This window comes from Oreochromis aureus, linkage group 17, assembly GCF_013358895.1.
Source record: "Oreochromis aureus strain Israel breed Guangdong linkage group 17, ZZ_aureus, whole genome shotgun sequence".
NCBI classification, from domain to species: Eukaryota; Metazoa; Chordata; class Actinopteri; order Cichliformes; family Cichlidae; genus Oreochromis; species Oreochromis aureus.
Window position 1 is genome coordinate 25,808,740 of NC_052958.1, and position 19,666 is coordinate 25,828,405.

The 19,666-nt window shown below is 40.8% G+C and overlaps 1 protein-coding gene across 2 annotated transcripts in view; it reads left to right on the forward strand.

The window, feature by feature from the left end:
- Window positions 1-19,183, forward strand: part of LOC116318352 (tetraspanin-1) — a 28,196-nt gene extending 9,013 nt beyond the window's left edge. For both annotated transcript variants that reach the window (XM_031737340.2, XM_039601575.1), the window contains 6 exons: window positions 503-709; window positions 1,733-1,807; window positions 14,230-14,328; window positions 17,924-18,067; window positions 18,760-18,843; window positions 18,923-19,183. In XM_031737340.2, the coding sequence (XP_031593200.1) occupies window positions 503-709; window positions 1,733-1,807; window positions 14,230-14,328; window positions 17,924-18,067; window positions 18,760-18,843; window positions 18,923-18,982 (669 nt within the window). In that variant the 3' untranslated portion in view covers window positions 18,983-19,183. The remainder of the gene's footprint in view (window positions 1-502; window positions 710-1,732; window positions 1,808-14,229; window positions 14,329-17,923; window positions 18,068-18,759; window positions 18,844-18,922) is intronic.
- The last annotated feature ends 483 nt before the right edge of the window (window positions 19,184-19,666 follow it).

Sequence of the window (19,666 nt, forward strand, 5' to 3'; positions counted from 1 at the left end):
GCAGTAATCTGATATAACAACAAGATCAGTGTGAGGCTGTCTGTCTGAGATTATAACTTGGTTGTTTTATCAGCTCTGTAAAAAACAATGTAACTAATTAATGTATCCAATGATACAATTTAAATGATTCTGTACTAGTAGAATAAAAAATGACAACACTAATGAGACAAAGCTGATCAGACAGTTAAAGGGAAATAATATTAATTATTAAAAATACACCATATTATACTATTAAGTGCATAAACATTACCCAACAAATCTTACATTGAAAATAACAGTGAGAGTGGGTGAAATAGAAACTGATATACTCTGTTAAAATTGATGCACTGCGCTTGACACATGGCTAAGTAAATGCAGAAGTCAATGAAGAAATAAAAAAGTGAACTGAACAGATTGTCCCATTTTCAGTTAAACAACTGAATGTACTTATTTTTGTCAAATGGGAATTACTTGCACATACTTGACAGACATTTGCACATGGACACAATTGTTTCTCCTACAGATGGGTGGCTTCTCTCTGCTGGCCTTGGGGAGCTGGGTGAGCAGTGATGGGGGTTCCTTGCTCCAGATCTTGGGACCTTTCTCCAAACAAAGTACCCCGGTGGTCAATGTTGGCTTCTTTTGCATTGTCATCGGGGCTGTGCTGGTGATGCTGGGACTCTTGGGCTGTTATGCAGCCCATAAGAAGAGCAAGTGTCTACTCCTTACAGTAAGTGGACAACTCCTGCTTTAGACCGTGGCTAATAAAATGGACAAAAGGACAATAAAGATGCATGAGTAACTGAACACTGGCGTAACAAATGAGTGTGTAGCAAACAGTAACAAAAAGGAAAAGAACAAAGACAGGAAGGAAAACCATAGCGTACACCCAGAGTCACTCCCTGTATGCATTCAGACGGAGAAACTCACTTGGTGTGCAGAACTTTTAAGCTGATAATGAGTCGCTAACAGATTTCCCGGGCTCTAGGTGCCTAGACAGTCTTCTAATATTTTTACTACCCTGTCACGTCAGTCACTAATATCATGCACAGTTTCTGGTAGTCATTTCAGTCTGTCTTCAGAGTTAATAAAAATTTGTCACCTGTAATTGCTTAAATATTATTTCAGTGGAATCATATCTCAATCATATCTAAATGGAAAGTTTGAGCAACTAAAGAAATATGACTGAATGTTAAACTTCAATTCATTAGATGGAATCAAACAGCAATCATGGATTGATAATCTATATATGTATTGCCTCACTGCTTTTAAATGAGGACACTGATATTAAGATCAAAATCACTAAAAATGATACTGTTTGGTTTCATGAAGTGGCCCACATATTTTGGTATCCCACCCATCCTTGCATTTACACTGGGTTCATCAGTGGCTCAGCACAGCCACCCTCCTTCCTCATCCATATCAGCAACACCACCAACCCTTGTACAACACATTGTACATTATTACACTCATTAGTGAAGATGTTAACTACCTCTTATCCCACTGCAGTGAGTAATGAGAAGCACAGGCAGCACATTTTCCCCCTGCAGAGCCCCCATCATGTCTACATCTCCTGGCGAGTTGAATGACAGCAGAGATAGAAAACGAGGATGGATCATCAGCTCTGTCCTTTTAGCATAGACCTGTGTACTCACTGTGCATTGATTTTACAACAATACGATTTTAGATAAGCTTTTTTTATCAGTATATTTGAAAAACCTTGACACATTCCCCTTTTCTTCTCTCCCTGCAGTTCGCCTCCATCATGCTCATCATATTCATTTCTGAAGTGGCTGCTGGAGTCGTAGCTTTGACCTACACCTCGTTTGTAAGTTTTCATTTCCTGCATCCATCCCTTTTCTCTTTGTCCATTGCTCTCATTCCTTTTTCTTTTGTCTTTTCAATTTTTTTCATCTAGTTCTGCTTTTTCTCCCACCCTTTCACCTCATTGTACCATTCTCTGAATTTTATCTCCATATAAATTTTCTATCTTAGCAGTGGGCTCTTATTGAATTATGGGCTTTATGTCCACCTCACTACATTTCTGCTACTTAATGACTCTGGGATAGCCTGGGGCTGTGTGCGCTGTCTCTCACTTTGAACAATATATTACTCTGAAATATAAAACCTAAAGCATTTTATATGCAAAACAGCCTATTTAGATATGTGTTCCCCTCTGTCTGCCTTCTCTCTCTCTATCTTTCACTCACATACACACACACTCACACACACACGCCTGCATACATGCATGCTCCATTCTCATTTAGTGCCACACCAAGTAAAAATTAAAAGGAATTCAAAGGAGCTGTGAAAAGGGAGGTTAGTGAAGACTGGGGTCCTAAGAGAAAATCGGTTGTGCCTGAAATTCTAGAAGCAAGAATGGTAATCTAATACATGGCTTTCTGCAGCTGGGAAATGAGGAACAGAGCTGAGGGAACTCTGCAGTGCTTGGAAATTTCATTTAATTTGTTTGAACTTCTGCTGTTGATAAACCAGTTTAAGCTGCAGGTACACACTGCAAAAGGTATCACAAAAAGGGACAAAAAAACAAGCAAAAACAAACAAAACAAGCAAAAGAAAGTCCTGTAGGTTATAACTGCTGAAATATTTCCCAAAACCAAAAACTGGAGGACGTATGACTTTTTGGTAGTCTTACGTAGCTACAACACATGTTACACCCTGATCAAATCATTGCTGGTTTGAACACAAAAAGTGATCAGACTTAGGAAGTGAATACTAAGTTCAGTTTGACTGGCTCATTATGATTTGCCAAGTGGCTGCTGTATTTATTTCTTTAACTTACTCTAAATTTCTACTGATTCTTCTCTACTAATTCACTCAATCACACACACATTCATACAGCGCTTACTATTCTATGACATAACATTCTCATACTCTCATTCTCACACACGCTGACTCCAATGAATGTGGTTGTAACTCAGAGGGCAACTCATTATTTTGCCCAAGGATACTTCAACATGCAGACTGATCCAACCACTATGTTCCAATTAGCTGATGACCTACTGTACTGAGCCAGAGCTGCCCCATATCATTGGATAATCCAGTGAAAACAACTATCTCATGTAGAGGCCTGCTGATGATGTCAAATGGTGTGCTGCCTGGCTAACATTTAAAATTGGTGACAAAGGACATCTGTGGTGGAAACCAAGCAGACTTATTGTTGGCCATTATAATTTACCATTAGCCAGCCAGCAGGCCCATTTCACAAGCTCTTTTTAAATGACCATAACTCTGTTACTGTTTTTGAGACAAAATGCTTTGGAAAGAGGAAAAAGTGAGCATTATGGGAATATTGTGTATATCATGGTAACAGAAGACATTCACAAGCTAGTACTGTCTGAACATGGATGGGAAAAAAATCAGGTCTGATTAGATTACACATGCGCTTCAGGTTTTCATATTCCTCAACCATCTTGGGCTAGAGAGAAAATTCAAATGGTTCCTTAAAGATTTAATTATTTTTTCATTTTGCACCCAAAATAACAAAATAATTCCATTGGACCTGTACAAATCTTGGCCAATAAAGGATAAACTACCTCAGTGAGGAGCACCCCCTGTACATCCCTGATTTTTTGGCTTCAGCTACTGCTGAGCCACATTCTGTTTGGCTTGCCTGTACCCATGAGCTACCTCTGAAGTCCTACAGGGTAACCCGCTGTTCCGACCAGTTACACCCCTCCAGGTCTCACTCTTGTTGCCCTCAGTGTTGAAGTCTCCCAGTAGGAACACTAGATGGAGCACGCTCGAGCACCCCGCTCAGTGACTCCAAGAAGGTTGGGTATTCTGAACTGTCATTCCATGCATAAGCACAAATGACAGAACCCATTCTCCGACCCGAAAGGCAAAGGGAAGCGACCTTCTCGTTCACTGGTGTATGTGTATACAAACTAAGCTGAAAAAAATTCTTTCAAACTGAGGCTTTTGAATCAGCAGTTTTGAACTAAATTGATACATATATATATATATATATATATATATATATATATATATATATATATATATATATATATATATATATATATATATATATATATATATATATATATATATATATATATATATATATATATATATATATATATATATATATATATATATATATACATACATATATATACATATATATATACATTTTTGTTGAGTGATTTTAAATTTTTTATGCAGTTGCGCTGATGATCTGTTAAAGATTATCTTTTGCAGTGTCCAGGTCTGCATTTAACTTCTTTCTCTGGGTGGAATCCAATATATTATGTTCCTGTTCAATCCTGAGTGTGCCACCTATCAAACACAGAAGCTATAGGCAAGTGTAGCGGTGGTGGTTGTCCTTGGAGACTGAACAGGGAGCTGCTCTCCTGCTGTCGTTCTCTGAGTATGTTAAATTCAATCTCTCCGCTCTCGTTTTCAAAAGTTGAGCAAACCAAAGCCAGCCATGTAAACGGCAAGTGGTGAGAGACGCTTTGACAACACAGAGCATGCCTGTCTAGGGAAAGTGAGGAGTGGGTCCAAGCTATTGCCTGAACCCCCATTAAATGTAAGACATAACTCAGCTTTGTTCTCATTAAGACGACTTAATGTGCTCTTTGCTATCTTTAGCGTCATTTGTTCATTGCAGACATGGTGAGTTCCATCGTGGATATTAATGTGTGAGACCAGCTGTCCATCTCCTGCTTATCATAAGACACAATAAACACTATACCAGTGGAATAATGAAAATGGACAACATACATCTAATATGCATATATATAGCTGCCTGTGTAAATATGTAAGAGACAGAGGCGGGTACAAATAAATTAGGATATAAATAAAGCCCTGATCTATCCTGTATTACTTATCTGCAGCATAAATCTGCCTTTCGGTTTCTGGGTCTCTGCCCCCCATCTAACCGGAAGTCAATAACCTTCAGGTAGTCAGAGTAACTGAGATTTCCAGCATGTATTATGAGAAGCTATCAGTGGTCATTCTCATGGTTCTGTTTGTACAAAGTGACCAAAGTGGAGATATATTACAGGGCTGATATGATATGAGTTTTGAGTACATTAGTGAAATAGATGTGCTGTGATGTTTGGTGACACCACAGCTGCGCCACTTTAATTCTTATTAGTTAACCTTCCTTAGAAAATGCTTGAAAACCAAACGCCTCAAAATAAAACAAAAAAGAAAAACAAGAGGAATAGAAATGTATGTTGTACTGATACATGTACAACAGATTTTTAGAAAAGTATTGAACATGCCACCAACTTTCTAAGTAAATATATTTCTAAATGTGCTATTAACATGAAATTCTGATTAGATATTGGTAACAGCCATTGTAACCCACACATGCATTAAACCAAAACATACATCTCCATAAATTAAGTATTGAGTGCATGAAGAAAGGGAGGTGTGAAAAGGCATGGACAGCCATGACACCAGCTGAAATATATCAGTAATCATGAATGAAAGCCTGCCACTTAGTGCAAATTAATATCAGCTGGTTCAGTCCCAACTAATAACCTGTAAAAAGTTGTCTCATTATCAACGTTTGACACAAGAAACATCTCATGATGGGAAAAATCAAGACCTCGTCTTTCAAGATCTTCACAACCTTATTTTTGGAAAACATACTGATGGCACTGGTTATAGAATTACAGAATTTCTGGTTCCTGTGAGCACTGTTGGGACCATATTCTGGAAGTCAAAAGAACGTAATCTCACCATAAACCACCCATGATCAGGTGTTCCCCACAAGATTTCACACAGAGCAGTGAACAGAATTATCAGAAGAGTTTTCCAAGAATCAAGGACTACTTCTGGAAAGCTACTTCTTGCTGGCACGTATGGACGTATCCAGTGGCACAGTGCTCCCAACTACGGTGCACCTTTTTGTGTTTGTGTTTTTTATGCCTTTTTATTGCATCTTCCAGCAATGCACTGATCACTTTTAGACACTGATCTCAGATAGAACCCAGACTTTACTTTGGATTGGACAGACAGTATCCCACCTGAGTTTGCGAGACCACCGAGTGCTCTGTGGGTTGTTGTCGGAACAGAAGGCAACGCAGATGGCGCAGGGAGAGGAAACAAAAGCAAGGATGCAGAACTGGCTATTGTATCCAGCTGTGAAAACAACAACACACACCCGTGCTTCCATCCATTTTCCATCCACCCCTGCCATGGCGAGATGTTCCTCTCCTCCAGCTACAGGACTGTTTTGATCTGACAGACTAGTCCAGGGGTCGGCAACCCGCGGCTCCGGAGCCGCATGCGGCTCTTTAGTCCTTATACTGCGGCTCCGCGTGGTTTGGGCAAATAAATTAGAAGTATTTAGCTGAAGTGTATTTTATTTATGTTAGTTCTTTTTAACTTGTAGTTCTAAATTGGAAGATTATTGTGATATTGAAATATAAAAATAAAATTATATTCTATTATTTTTTCATCGCTCAAAATAAGAGTCACACTCACGGAAGCGGTATACCATGCAAACGCCGTGCATTTATCGAGACTTTCAACCCCAGGTAGGCCAATTATGGATCTTCGGATCCACATTATGTCAGCAGCTGTTCTCCACCGTGAACTATGTTAAAGACAAACACCGTTCACACCTGACAGATGACAGTCCTGCGTAAACTGACTTCGTATAGCCCTGATTTGCGGACTCTGTGCGCAGAGGTTAAGGAGCAGAAGTCCCATTGTAAACAAATCACGGCAGACCCGACGATGTTTCCATGAGCATGCTTTTGAGCATCTCTTTATTGAGCACTTTTCACACACGGTTGCTGTACGCATACAGCCGCAAATATCTATTTTTCATTTTTCAGCAGCATAGTGCTTTTTTCAAATTATTTTTTAAGAGTCAGGTCAAGGCTCCAACAGCCCAAAGGCGATATAAGTGTGGCGGCTGACAACAGTTTTTGTTTGCTACATGGATCATTTTAGTTCAGCTGGGTGTCTTTCCTTTTGTTATATTTCTTTAAGAGTTCAAAATGTGTTGATTACATAAATATAATTAAATTTTCTCTGTAGCACTTCATGGATTTCATAAGCAACACACCTTAGTTGTTCACACAAAGCATAAAGATAAAAAACAATATATACAGTGTTATCTTCATTTTAGATGTCAAAAAGTATTTGCGGCTCCCAGTGTTTTCTTTTGCGTGGAAACCGGGTCCAAATGGCTCTTCGGGTGTAAAAGGTTGCAGACCCCTGGACTAGTCCATTGAACAGCAGGACGAGGAGACCTTCACTCAGTCTGTCCTTGTCTACTGGGACAGTGACAATAACCATCCGGCTTTTTCCTAACCAAAAACCTTGAATAAGGAGTGAAGTCTCTCTACAGCACTACCAGAGCCAACCTGAGGAGGGACATCCAACTGGCCAAGGAGGCCTATGGGAGGAGGATAGAGGGCTTCTTCACTGACAACAACCCCCGGTAGGTGTGGAGAGGTATCCAAACTCTCACTATCTACAAAGAACAGAGCTACCCAACCCCTGACAGCAGCCTCAAAGTCGCAGAGGAGCTCAATACCTTGGTTTGACGTCGGTCTGACATCACATCCCACACCTCCTGCCCTCCATCTCCCCCTCCCCCTCCTGTTCAACTTCTCCCTGACTTATGCCATAGGTTCCAGCTGTCTGAAGGCTTTCACCATCATTCCCATTCCCAATAAGACTGGCATAGACAGTCTCAATAACTACAGACCTATAGTCTGTAGTCATGAAGTGCTTTGAGCAGATAGTGTCTCAGCATAACAGAGACTATCTACCCCCCTCCCTCAACCCCTACCTGTTTGCTTAGAGAAGAAATCAGTCCACAGACGATGCCATCAGCACTGAGCCATCGGGTAGGGTGACCAACCGTTCTCTTTTCCCCGGACATGTCCTCTTTTCACGTTCTGTCCGGGGCGTCCGGGGGGATTTTCGAGATTGATAAAAATGTCCGGGTTCTCCTATATTCTGACAGAGGACCCATGTGTGTGATGTCGTCCCCAAACTGCTGCTTTGTGAGCGCTTGTTCTGCGCTCACAGACAGGACAGACAGCGCGCAGCAACGCACCTAATGATGTTTAAAAGATCTCAAAGCACAAGTATATCTTTCAGACTGCAAAAGAAATTTCTCTCGTACCGACCATAGCTGGACTGGCCATCGAGCATACCGGGCATTTGCCCGGTGGGCTGATGGTGATTTTTCGTTTTTATGGGCCGATGGGGTTTTTTTTGTAACGGTATGAACAATGAAAGGTGGTGGATTGGCCAGATGCTGGCCGATGTGTAAAAATAACTCAGTTGTTTGGTGGTGGCTGTGGCGGAGCTTCCTCATAGGCCAGCAGGTGGATGAGGGAAAGGGCAGGCAGGAGGAGGAGAGACCCGAGGCAGCCGCCGGTCCGAGTGTCAGGTGAACTGAACTTCAGGTAAGAAGTTATGAACTGCAGTCTATCTGGGTCAGATATAAACCAAGTTTAGGTGTAGTTTATTTTTGTTGTGCTGACTTTTTACAGTCAGTTACAATAACTCGTACTGCGTACTGGCTAGCATGACGGAGTTTCTATACAGCTGGGTGGGTGCTATGATGTTATGATAGTGAACTTTATTTTGTTCATAAGGTTAGTTAGTAGAGTTGCCAACCGTCCCGTAAAAAACGGAATCGTCCCGCATTCAGAGAAAATATTACGCCTTTCGTATTGAGGTGAAAAGGAACACAGTTTGTCCCGCACTTCAGCTAGGATGGAAAAAGACAAAGCTGGAGTTATTATGCGTCTTTACCTTGAGCAGCTGCCTCTTCTCCTCTCATTCTCTCCCCCTCCCTCTTCTGTTGCTACTTCAATCATGAAACTGATCAATGATCAGCTGATCGGCTTTTCTCTCTTGTTTGTTTATCTCCCACTTTGCGCCAGAAAGAGGAAACCAGCAGATGTCGCGCTAAACAACAGCAGCACGTTTAAGCTTGATCAGCTGTTGTTAAAATTTATTTAATATTAATTTCTAGTATCAGTTGATGTTTGCTGGAGCCACAGCTGTAAAAGCTGCTGGTCATGATATTGGTTTGGACATGTGGTGAGAGGGAAACATGAAGATGAAACCAGGAGATGTCCTTACTGAATCATCAGAGCTGAACAGGTGATGGAGAAACAGGTTAACTTTTTAGGTGACATGAATGAGTTGAAGGGAAGGTATGAACTGTTTCTGAGAGACAAATAACACCAGGATCCTTTTCTAAGTAGCTGAAAGCTGGTAACTGTGCAGGGGCAGGTCTAGCAAAGTTTTGCCAGGTGGGCCAGGTAGGGCATTAACAGGGAAAGGGGGGCACAAAGAAATATTTTCTTTCTTATTCTCATTTAAAATGTCTAGCTTTTAATAAATAATTATCTGAATCTTACAACCAAAGTTTTTATCTGATGTAAAATGTATAGAAATCATACATATACCAACAAGACAGTGTACATCACTGTCACAACAGCGTTCGTTTTCATTCAAAGGCTTTATGGTTTTTCCTATAATACCTGGTGGGCCGATCTCTAGTCAAAATGCTGGGGCCAATTTTATGTTTCTTTAAGCAAGTTTTTCATGACTGAGCCAAGTGTCCTCTTTTTTGGAAATCAAAATATGGTCACCCTACCATCGGGGAGAGCTACTTGAGTATGGTCTTTGTAGACTACAGCTCAGTATTCAACACCATAATACCAAACATCCTCACCACCAAACTGGACCACCTTCAGGTTCCCCTGCCACCTGCTCCTGGATCAAAGACTTCCTTACAAACTGGCCTCAATCAGTCCCACTCGGCCCCCTAACTCTCTCCTCCACTATCACTCAGCAACAGATCCCTACAGGGGATCCACCTAACGTTAATTTTCTTTGTTACTTCATTATTTTCTTTAAGTTAACATTACTCAGAAATAATGAGTACAGTGGTCCCTCACTATAATGCGGTTCACCTTTCGCAGCCTTGCTGTTTCGCAGTTTTTTTGTGCAATTTTGCATGTTTTTTTTTTAAACAGCACATTGTGTTCTGCGTCCTGATTGGTTGTAGACCATTGTCAATCAATCTCGTGCCGTGTCTCCTGTCCAGTACAGAATGCGTTCATCTTGTCAAATTTACATAAATCTTCGATTACTAGCAGTGTGACTCTGAAGTGCTGTACTGTATGTTTGTAAGTTTTCTCCCCAACAAACGCAACAATGTCTACAAAACGTTTTGCACTGTCAAAGACACCTGTGGTAGCACCCAAAAGGCAGCGTAAGATGCTAACCATTGCACAAAAAGTTGGACTTCTGGACCTGCTAAAGGAAGGTAGAAGTTACCCTATTTTCCAGATTATGAGGCGTAATAACTCTCCAAAAGTTGAATCTGTTCATCTGGACGTAGCGTTTTGTGGGAGAAACGTTTCGTCACTCATCCAAGTGACTTCTTCAGTCTCAGCTGACTGCAGGTTTCCCCAAACCTTATAAACAGTACATTTGCATAATGACTGAAACCAGCCCACTGAAGGAACAATGGGTTGTCAGGTCAGTTCCTTAATCATAATTATGCAAATTCCCATGACCATTGATCAACAATCACTGACCAAAACCCACTGATCAAAGAACACTGATCAATGGCCATGAGTACCATTCACAGAGAGTTGGGGAATGGCTGCAATCACAGCATTGTAAGATGGCGAAAGATGTACCCTTAGGCCCCTCCTCGATTCAGAGATGGTCTTTCCTTTTCACGTAAATGGCCTCCTTGACTCCAGCGCTCAAACCAGCGTTCCTCCCTGTCCAGGATGTGTACATCCTCATCGTTGAAAGAGTGTCCACTGGCCTGTAGGTGTAAATAAACTGCAGAGTCCTGGCCTGATGAGGTTGCTCTTCTGTGTTGTGCCATCCGCCGCTAGAGGTTGTTTGGTTTCCCGATGTATAAATCCTGGCAATCCTCCTGGCACTTAACAGCGCACACTATGTTACTCTGTTTGTGTCGGGGACCCGATCCTTGGGTGGACCAATTTTTGGCGCAGCGTATTTTGGGGTTTAAAAGCCACAGAGACCCGGTGTTTAGAAAAAAATGCGTCTCAACTGTTCCGATACTCCTGACACATATGGGATCACTACAGGTTTTCGCCTGGGCAGCGGTTGTCCTTCTCTCCTGGATCGGCTGGAGCTTTCTTTAGGTGCCTTCCCAGCTTTGACAAAAGTCCAGCTGCGATAACCACATTTACTCAGGGCCTTCTTGATGTGCTGTTCTTCTGCCTCCCTGGCCGCTGTGTCAGTGGGGATGGTGTTCGCTCTGTGTTGTAGCGTCCTGATGACACCCAGTTTGTGCTCCAGTGGATGATGAGAGTCAAACCTTAGATACTGATCCATATGCGAGGTTTACGGTACACGCCAGCTTTTAGATGTCCCCATTACTGATGGAAATCTCACAGTCTAAGAAGGCTAACCTGCCACTTTTCATATCCTCCTGGTGAATTTGATGTGTTGGTCCACCGAGTTAATGTGATCCGTGAAATGTAGTACGTCCTGAGATTTGATTTTCACCCAGGTGTCATCCACATATCTGAACCAATGGCTTGGTGGTGTTCCAGGGTAGGATAGCAACGCCCTCTTTTCCACTTCTTCCATGTACAAATTGGCCACGATGGGTGAAACTGGGGAGCCCATGGCACACCCATGTTTCTGCCTGTAGAACTGACCCTTGTATGTGAAGTAGGTGGAATGAAGACACAGTTCCAAAAGCAAACACACTTGGTCGATGCTGAGAGTGGTCCTGTTGCTGAGGTTGGTGTCATCCTGTAATCTCTTACGGACTACCTCCAACGCTTCCGTGACTGGGATGCAAGTGAAGAGAGATGTAACGTCGCACGAGACCATGGTTTCATCTGCCTCCATAATGACATCTCTCACCTTCTCAACAAAATCCAGGGTGTTCTGGATGTGGTGTTCAGAGCTGCCCACCAGCGGGTTGAGGATCGAAGCCAGAAACTTGGAGATGTTATAGGTGACCGAGTTGATCATGCAGACAATTGGTCTTAAAGGTGCACCCTGCTTATGTATTTTCGGTAAACCATACAGACTTGGTGTAGACTCCCCTGGGTACAGCCTGTGGTATGAGGTCCGGTCGATAGCCTTGTCTTGTTCTAACTGCTTCAGACAGTCTATGACCCTCTTCCTGTAGCCACTTCCTGGGTCTCGTTTCAGGGGCTCATAAGTATTTTCATCACTGAGTAGTGACAAAATCTTCTCATGATAGTCTTTCTGGTTAAGCAATACTGTGCACCTACCCTTGTCTGCCGGAAGGATGATAATGTTGTTATCATCACTAAGTGATGTGAGTGCCTTCCTCTCCTCCATGGTGATGTTGGATGCTGGGGGCTTTGCATTGCTGAGACAGGCCGAAACTTGAGTGACGAAACGTTTCTCCCACAAAATGCTACGTCCAGATGAACAGATTCAACTTTTGGAGATTTACTTTCCTGGATGATTAAGAATGCATCAAGACGAGGCGTAATAACCGAAACAAAACAGTCAGATAAGTCAAACTTCACTCAACTCATTCTTCTTTCTTCCTCTACTTCCATACCATTGAGTCATTAATGTTTAATTCTCTAGCAGCTGCTCTGTTCCCACGTTCTGGACCTAAAAACAGGGTTTGATCTATGGTTTCATTCTATAATACTGGACTTATTTTTCTACGAAGGTTTGAACTTTGAGGGTGCTTAAACAAGAGAGAAAAATGTGAAAATGTTCATGCCTGTCTGAGAAAAGTGTATGAAGTGTGTAGTGAGGGGTTTTACAGCCTTAAAACATCTATAATAATTGTAAAAAATAAAGCTGGCTACTTTGCGGAGTTCACCTATGGCAGGTAATTTTTAGAACGTAACTCCCTCAATAAACAAGGGACCACTGTAATATGCTATTTTTACCACACAATCAACAGTAACTTATTAAAAGCTAATAAAAAGCATATATTTTCCATTTCCAAGTAAGCTACTGGAATTTTCTGTGTACAGTAACAAAACAGAGTCAGAACTGAACTATTTAAAGAAAAATTTTAAATTTGCAACCAGATGCTAACCTAGTGGTTCCCAAACTTTTTTTACTCGGCCCCGCTTTGTTTTACAAGAAAATCGTCACTTTCTTCAATAGAAGAAATTAATAAAAGATGACGGTGGAGATTTTGATCATGTGTAAAATGTGTTCATACCACTCTACATTAATAGATGTACAGTTCTAACACCTCCTGCATCACTGAACTGTGTATTACTTCAAGCTCCTTGTTGCTTATCCACTGTGTGTGTGTGTGTGTGTGTGTGTGTGTGTGTGTGTGTGTGTGTGTGTGTGTGTGGGCGGATGCACATGCACGCAGCCAACAGAATGTGACAAGGTGCAGGGCAATTGACAGTGTTAAATTAGCCTCCTAGTAATATATCTTTCTGATCTTAGCCTCACTTGGGGGCCAAGTTTAATTGTGACTCGTATCACAGCATCCCCTTGGGATACCCCATGTATCCCATTCACTGTGCACGCATTCAAACATGTCCACGCACACAGAGAAGCTAAAAAGAAAAAAAAATATGGCTGTACATGGCTACATGCATTTAAAGTATATTTCTGACCCTCCCAACCCATCAATTAGGTCTTTGTGACAGTACTTGATAGGATTATTTATCAAAACAGAAAGAGCAATCTGCAAAGGAAAGGAAAAAAAGAGGGGAGGGCATGCGGGCAAGCTATCCTTGTCATGATGCGGCTGTGTGCAGGCAGTACAAGACTCAATCGCAGACTACACGGTGTACTCAAAAGGCAGCTTTATTGCTGCCACAAGGGGAAAATGGTACAAAACTAAACTAGGAAAATATAAACTAAACACACGGAGAGGAACACAAGGAAACACACAGCCATGGATAGTGACAATGAGCACAGGAAGACACAGACACTAAATACAAGAGGATAACGAAGGAAGTGAGGACACACGGGGACACAGATTATCTAGACACCACAAGACACTAAAACTAAACATAACAACCTAGGGAGTATAGAATAAACTTTAGACTAACAAGATAGACTCAAACCATAATACAAAATGACAAAACACAAGAAACTCAAAACGCTGGTTCAAATGACCCAGGATCGTGACGGGATTCTTTCCAACAAAGGAATCTCTCTTGTCTCAAACCTTCCACTTTAGAAACAAAATATAAAATTCAGACTAGATGTGTCCAGTGAGGATATATTTGTTTATATATGATGTCAGTAAATCTTTTTTTTTTACAGGCTGAGGGGATCTTGAGAGCGTGGGCGACTCCTGCTCTACAGAAGCAATATGGTCATGATCCTGCTGTCACTAAGCTCTGGAACAGCACCATGACACAGGTACAGGATATTGGAAATTCTGTGTGTTTTCATATTCTTGTTATATGTGTTTAGAACTTTATATATGAGCTGTATATACATTCACTACTGATTTATGTATACCTGCTCTGTTCTGCCAATCACATGTCAGAAACAAATGCATTTAGTCATGTACAAAAGTGGTTTAAGTGACTTGAACATGGCATAGCTGCTGATGCCAGACGGGCTGGTCTGAGTATTTTAGAAATCACTGATTTACCTGTATTTTAGAACATAGTCATCCTACAGACAGTGATCTTCAAAAGAGAAAATATCCAGTGAGTGAAATTCCTTGTTAATGTTGGAAGTCAGACACAGTTGGCGGGGTTGCTTTGAGCTGGTAGGAAAGCAACACTAACTCAAATAACAGACAATTGGAAACACATTGTCTTGTCGGATGAGTCTGCATTTCTGCTGCTTGAACAGGATCTAGTAACCATCACAGTGTCAAACATCCAACAAAGAGTCTCAAGCATGTCTCAAGAATGAACAGCACGAGTTGGACAGTACCATGCCCCAACTTGATTCACATCTGCTTGCTGAAGAACTAACAGCACTCCATGAGCACCTGGCAGCAGAAATGAACCGGTTGCTAATGGACAAGACGTAGCTGGAATGGCTAACTGAAGGCTGGACAGTGCTGATCATCAGAGGGGTAAAGCATCAGCTACTGGTAGACAGAGCAGTTGTTCAAGATGCTCTGCCCCCACTGTTGTTCTCCATATGCTGAACTCTTTCATCCCAGGTGATTGACAGGACTGATTACACACACTGCCTACAGAATAGAGCAATCGTTAGCCACCTCCTCTACATGGATGATACCAAGCTGTATGCCAGGAGTGAACAAGACATAGATTCACTTATCCATCCCACCAAGATCTACACCAGTGACATTGGAATGCTATTCGAACTGGAGAGGGAACAAACAAAGAGAGTGAAGGTAGTCAGAACTGAGGGGATTGCAAAACCAAAAGGGAACATTGCAGACACCAAGGATAGCGACAATTACCTGGCAATCTCACAGGGATATGGGAATCACGGAGAGACTGCCAGGAAAGTTGCAACCACCAAATACCTGCAGAGAGTAAGGCAAGTCCTGAAGAGTCAGCTGAAAGGGAAAAATGAGATTCAGGCAAGTAACACCTACACCCTGCTGGAATATGTGTCCAAAAGAGGAGATTGAAACCACTAGCATCAAGACAAGAAAGTGTCTTACCATGCATGGAGGGTGAAAACCTCCATGCATGTCCAGCACACTGAGATTGTACACCAAGAAGAAAGAAGTAGGCTGAGGAGTGTTGAGTCCCAGTCCCACTGTCCACAATCCAGGATGAGATTGATGAGCAAGAAGAGGAGTAAGAATAACCATCATGAAAAGACAGATCCCTGCATAGCATATACTACATGCAGATAGAAGAACTGGCTGATCTCAAGAAATCATACCAGTGGCTGGACTAACCTCTACTGAAAGATAGCACAGAGGGACTTATCATGGCAGAGCAGGAACACCCCCTAAGAAGAGATTAAAAAAAGAAAATGCTATGTAAAGTTTCCTGTCATTAACACTGACAGATTTGAGTGTGTGGAGAGCTGTCTGTCAATAGAAGAAATAAAGAAGTACCTATGGAAGTGAAGATATTGACAAGAGCGATATAAGGCAAGGCAAGGCAAGTTTATTTATATAGCACAATTCAACAACAAGGTGATTCAAAGTGCTTTACAGAGACATTAAAAACAAAAACAAATAAAAAGCATGATTTAAATTTGATTAAAACAAGCAAACAAACAAACAAACAGACAAACAAAACAGTAAATAAAATCAAATATCAAAACAGTAGATAAAATCAGAACAGTAGATAAAATCAGTAGTTAAAAAGTAGGTTTTGAAATTTAAACTTAAGTGTGGATTTGGTGCTTTATTCAAATGCAGCTGAGAATAGGTGAGTCTTCAACCTGGATTTAAATAAACTGAGTGTTTCAGCTGATCTGAGGCTTTCTGGGAGTTTGTTCCAGATATAAGGAGCATAAAAGCTGAATGCAGCTTCTCCATGTCTGGTTCTGACTCTGGGGACTGATAACAGACCGGATCCAGATGACCTGAGGGATCTGGAAGGTTCATACTGGGTCAGGAGATCACTGATGTATTTTGGTCCTAAACCATTCAGAGCTTTATAGACCAGCATCAGAACTTTAAAGTCTATCCTCTGACGGACAGGCAGCCAGTGTAAAGACCTCAGAGCTGGACTGATGTGGTCCACTTTTTTGGTCTTAATGAGGACTCGAGCAGCAGAGTTCTGAATGAGCTGTAGTTGTCTGACTGATTTTTTAGGTAGACCTGTAAAGATGCTGTTACAGTAATCAAGCCTACTAAAGATGAATGCATGGACTAGTTTTTCCAGGTCCTGTTGAGACATCAGATCTTTTATCCTTGATATATTCTTGAGGTGATAGTAAGCTGATTTTGTTATTGTCTAAATGTGTTTTTCTAAGTTTAGGTCTGCATCCATCACTACACCCAAATTTCTCGCCTGGTTGGTGGTTTTTAGGTGTATAGATTGAAGTTCTCTGGTGACCTGTAATCGTTTTTCTTTGGCGCCAAAGACTATTACCTCAGTTTTATTTTTGTTTAGCTGGAGAAAATTGTGGCACAACCAGTCATTAATTTCCTCAATGCATTTACCAAGAGCCTGTACAGGGCCTCGGTCTCCTGGTGACATTGTGATATATATTTGTGTGTCATCTGCGTAGCTATGATAGTTTATTTTGTTGTTCTTTATAATCTGTGCCAGTGGGAGCATGTAAATGTTAAACAGAAGGGGTCCCAAGATGGAACCACAGATACCACAGATCTAACAGCTAGTTGCCTTGCCCAAATTATCAGGGCAAACATGTTTCCCTGTTAACAGTCAATAACATGATTAACAAGACATTTGTGTATAGCTTATTTGGGAAACGTTGAGTACGTTGACACTTTTAGTTGAGCTGTTAAAGGAAGCTATAATGTTGTGAACCTAACTTGCAAGTCTAAAAAGTATAAACATTTTTTTAAAGATTTTTATCCCTTATTCTGGGGGCCTAACCAATCTTTTCAGTTTTATTTGGTGATTTGATTTGTAATTCTTATATATGAATTATCATTGAATTTAAGAGTTTAAACTTTCACTCCATTCACTGACTTCATTTATGATCAGAACGTCAAAAGATTCAGAATACTTTTAAAAACACCAGGCTGCTGTTCATAGAGCCATCTAAAAAGAAACTAGTATGCAACAAAAAGAAAATAACAAAGGTTCTGCTAGTGTCTTTTAAACCATGGAACAGAATAATGGCGGAAAGGAAACTTTTTAGAGATATTGCAGAGACTTTATTAGTGGTTTTCAGTGGTTGAAGGTTTTCGGAGCTTAGTGTAATACAGCCAGCACTACTTTGTTCTTAACAATTCACATAAATTGTTGTGCAGCAGCCTGGTTCAAGGTTTAACTGATCAAAGTTGACTATATTTGGACCATTATGTAAATAACCCTCTTCACATGTTTTCCTGCGGCATGATAACACAAGAATGTCATCCTTCTTTCAGCTACATTGCTGTGGTTTCTCCAACTACACTGATTTCATGGGCTCCAACTTCGAAAATGCAACTGGAGGCAGCCTGCCTTCCATCTGCTGCAGGACCAACAACAACACTTGCACCCCAGCCCAGGCAGAGTACAGCAATGTGCAGGTGAAATTACCACATTATACATTGTGCAGCTTTAGCATGCAAACAATGACAATTCAAACAAGCTAGTGTTTAGCATAGACATAAATGGTGTTAAGCATAAATAAAGTGTATATGTCTGGTATTGAAATCATGCCACCCTCAGTTTTTGGCAGAGCTTTACAGACTCCACATTGTAGTTCATTACTGACACATGGAGTGGTGTTAAAATGTGTGGAACATCCTGCCCAATGACAACAATGTCCAGTAAAAACAATGAAAACTGTCTACTGCAACTATTTTTTTGGTTTTTGCCATGCGTTTTTAAGCTTTAACATTTTTTCAGGTTAACTTATCTTCAACTGGTATTTGCTTGTAGCCCCTGCATGGATTTAATTTCCACAGTCATTTTTTCTGCATAACCTTAGAGCTATGCAAACAAATGAAAAACACCAAGACGTCACTAAGATTTTAACAGTGGGAGACCATTTATGTCTAAATGCTATGACGGAAACAACAGTTAATATATTTGATTCTGGACCAAATGTTGACTACCCCAAGCATCTTGATTCTGGCCTTGAAATATAGTGGTTTTTCAGCCAGCCATTATTTTGCAGTTTTGTGAATGTTATTTTTGCATTAGTGTCTGCATCGGTCGTCAGCCATGAGTGTTATGTTGATGCATTAAGAATTAACCAGAGCCCATTTCCTATCAGGGCTGTTTTCAGCAGATCCTGATGATCATCAAAGGGAACGCTAGCACCATGGGAGGCACTGCTGCAGGAATTGGATTACTGGAGGTAAAAACTCATGCAAAGCTTAAGGATGCATTCATGTTTATGTCATTCTGTTTGGACTCTTACACTTTTGTTTCTCCAGATTGCTGCCATATTGGTGTCCATTAACTTGTACCGCCACCTGGATAACGAAGATAGCTGAGAGCTCTTCACAGAGAACAATATGGGTGTGACAGATAATTTAATTAAAAATAAACTATATTAACATCAATCTTATTCTTTTTATGCAAGAATTGGCTATAAAGTCATATTTATTATGTAAAAAAAAAACATCATATATAAGTCTCTGTTAGATGTAGTAAACTTTTACCAATATCATCCTTGGTTGTCAATGTTGCCTTTTCAAAAAGAATGTATATATAAAATAAAATATTTCAAACATTTATTGAATGTGTTTCAGTGTTGGGTTATTTTTTCAACACCTTTTGTTTTTTTTCTGATTTTTATCCACTTTTAGTGGCCACAGTTTCAGTTCAGCAGCAAAAGTCAAAGTCAACTTAGTATAAAGACCTAAAGGTAGAAGCAAATGAAAAACCGTGAGCTGAAGAGGTTCAGTCAGCTAGCACCCAAAACAAAATGTTTTAGTTTAACTAACAAAAAACCTTACTTGCAGGCAGTTTTGCCGGACCTGCACTGCTTTTTTAGATTTTTCATTTCATATTTAGTGGTGAGTCAAACAACAGTCTGTTGTGGATACAAATTGCTTCAGGTGACATATGCTAAATGCGATGTGAAAGACACGTAAATGGCGGACATAACATCATATTGATGATGGAAATGAAAATCTAAAGAACTGGAATTTACAAAAAATGTTTTTTTAAAAACA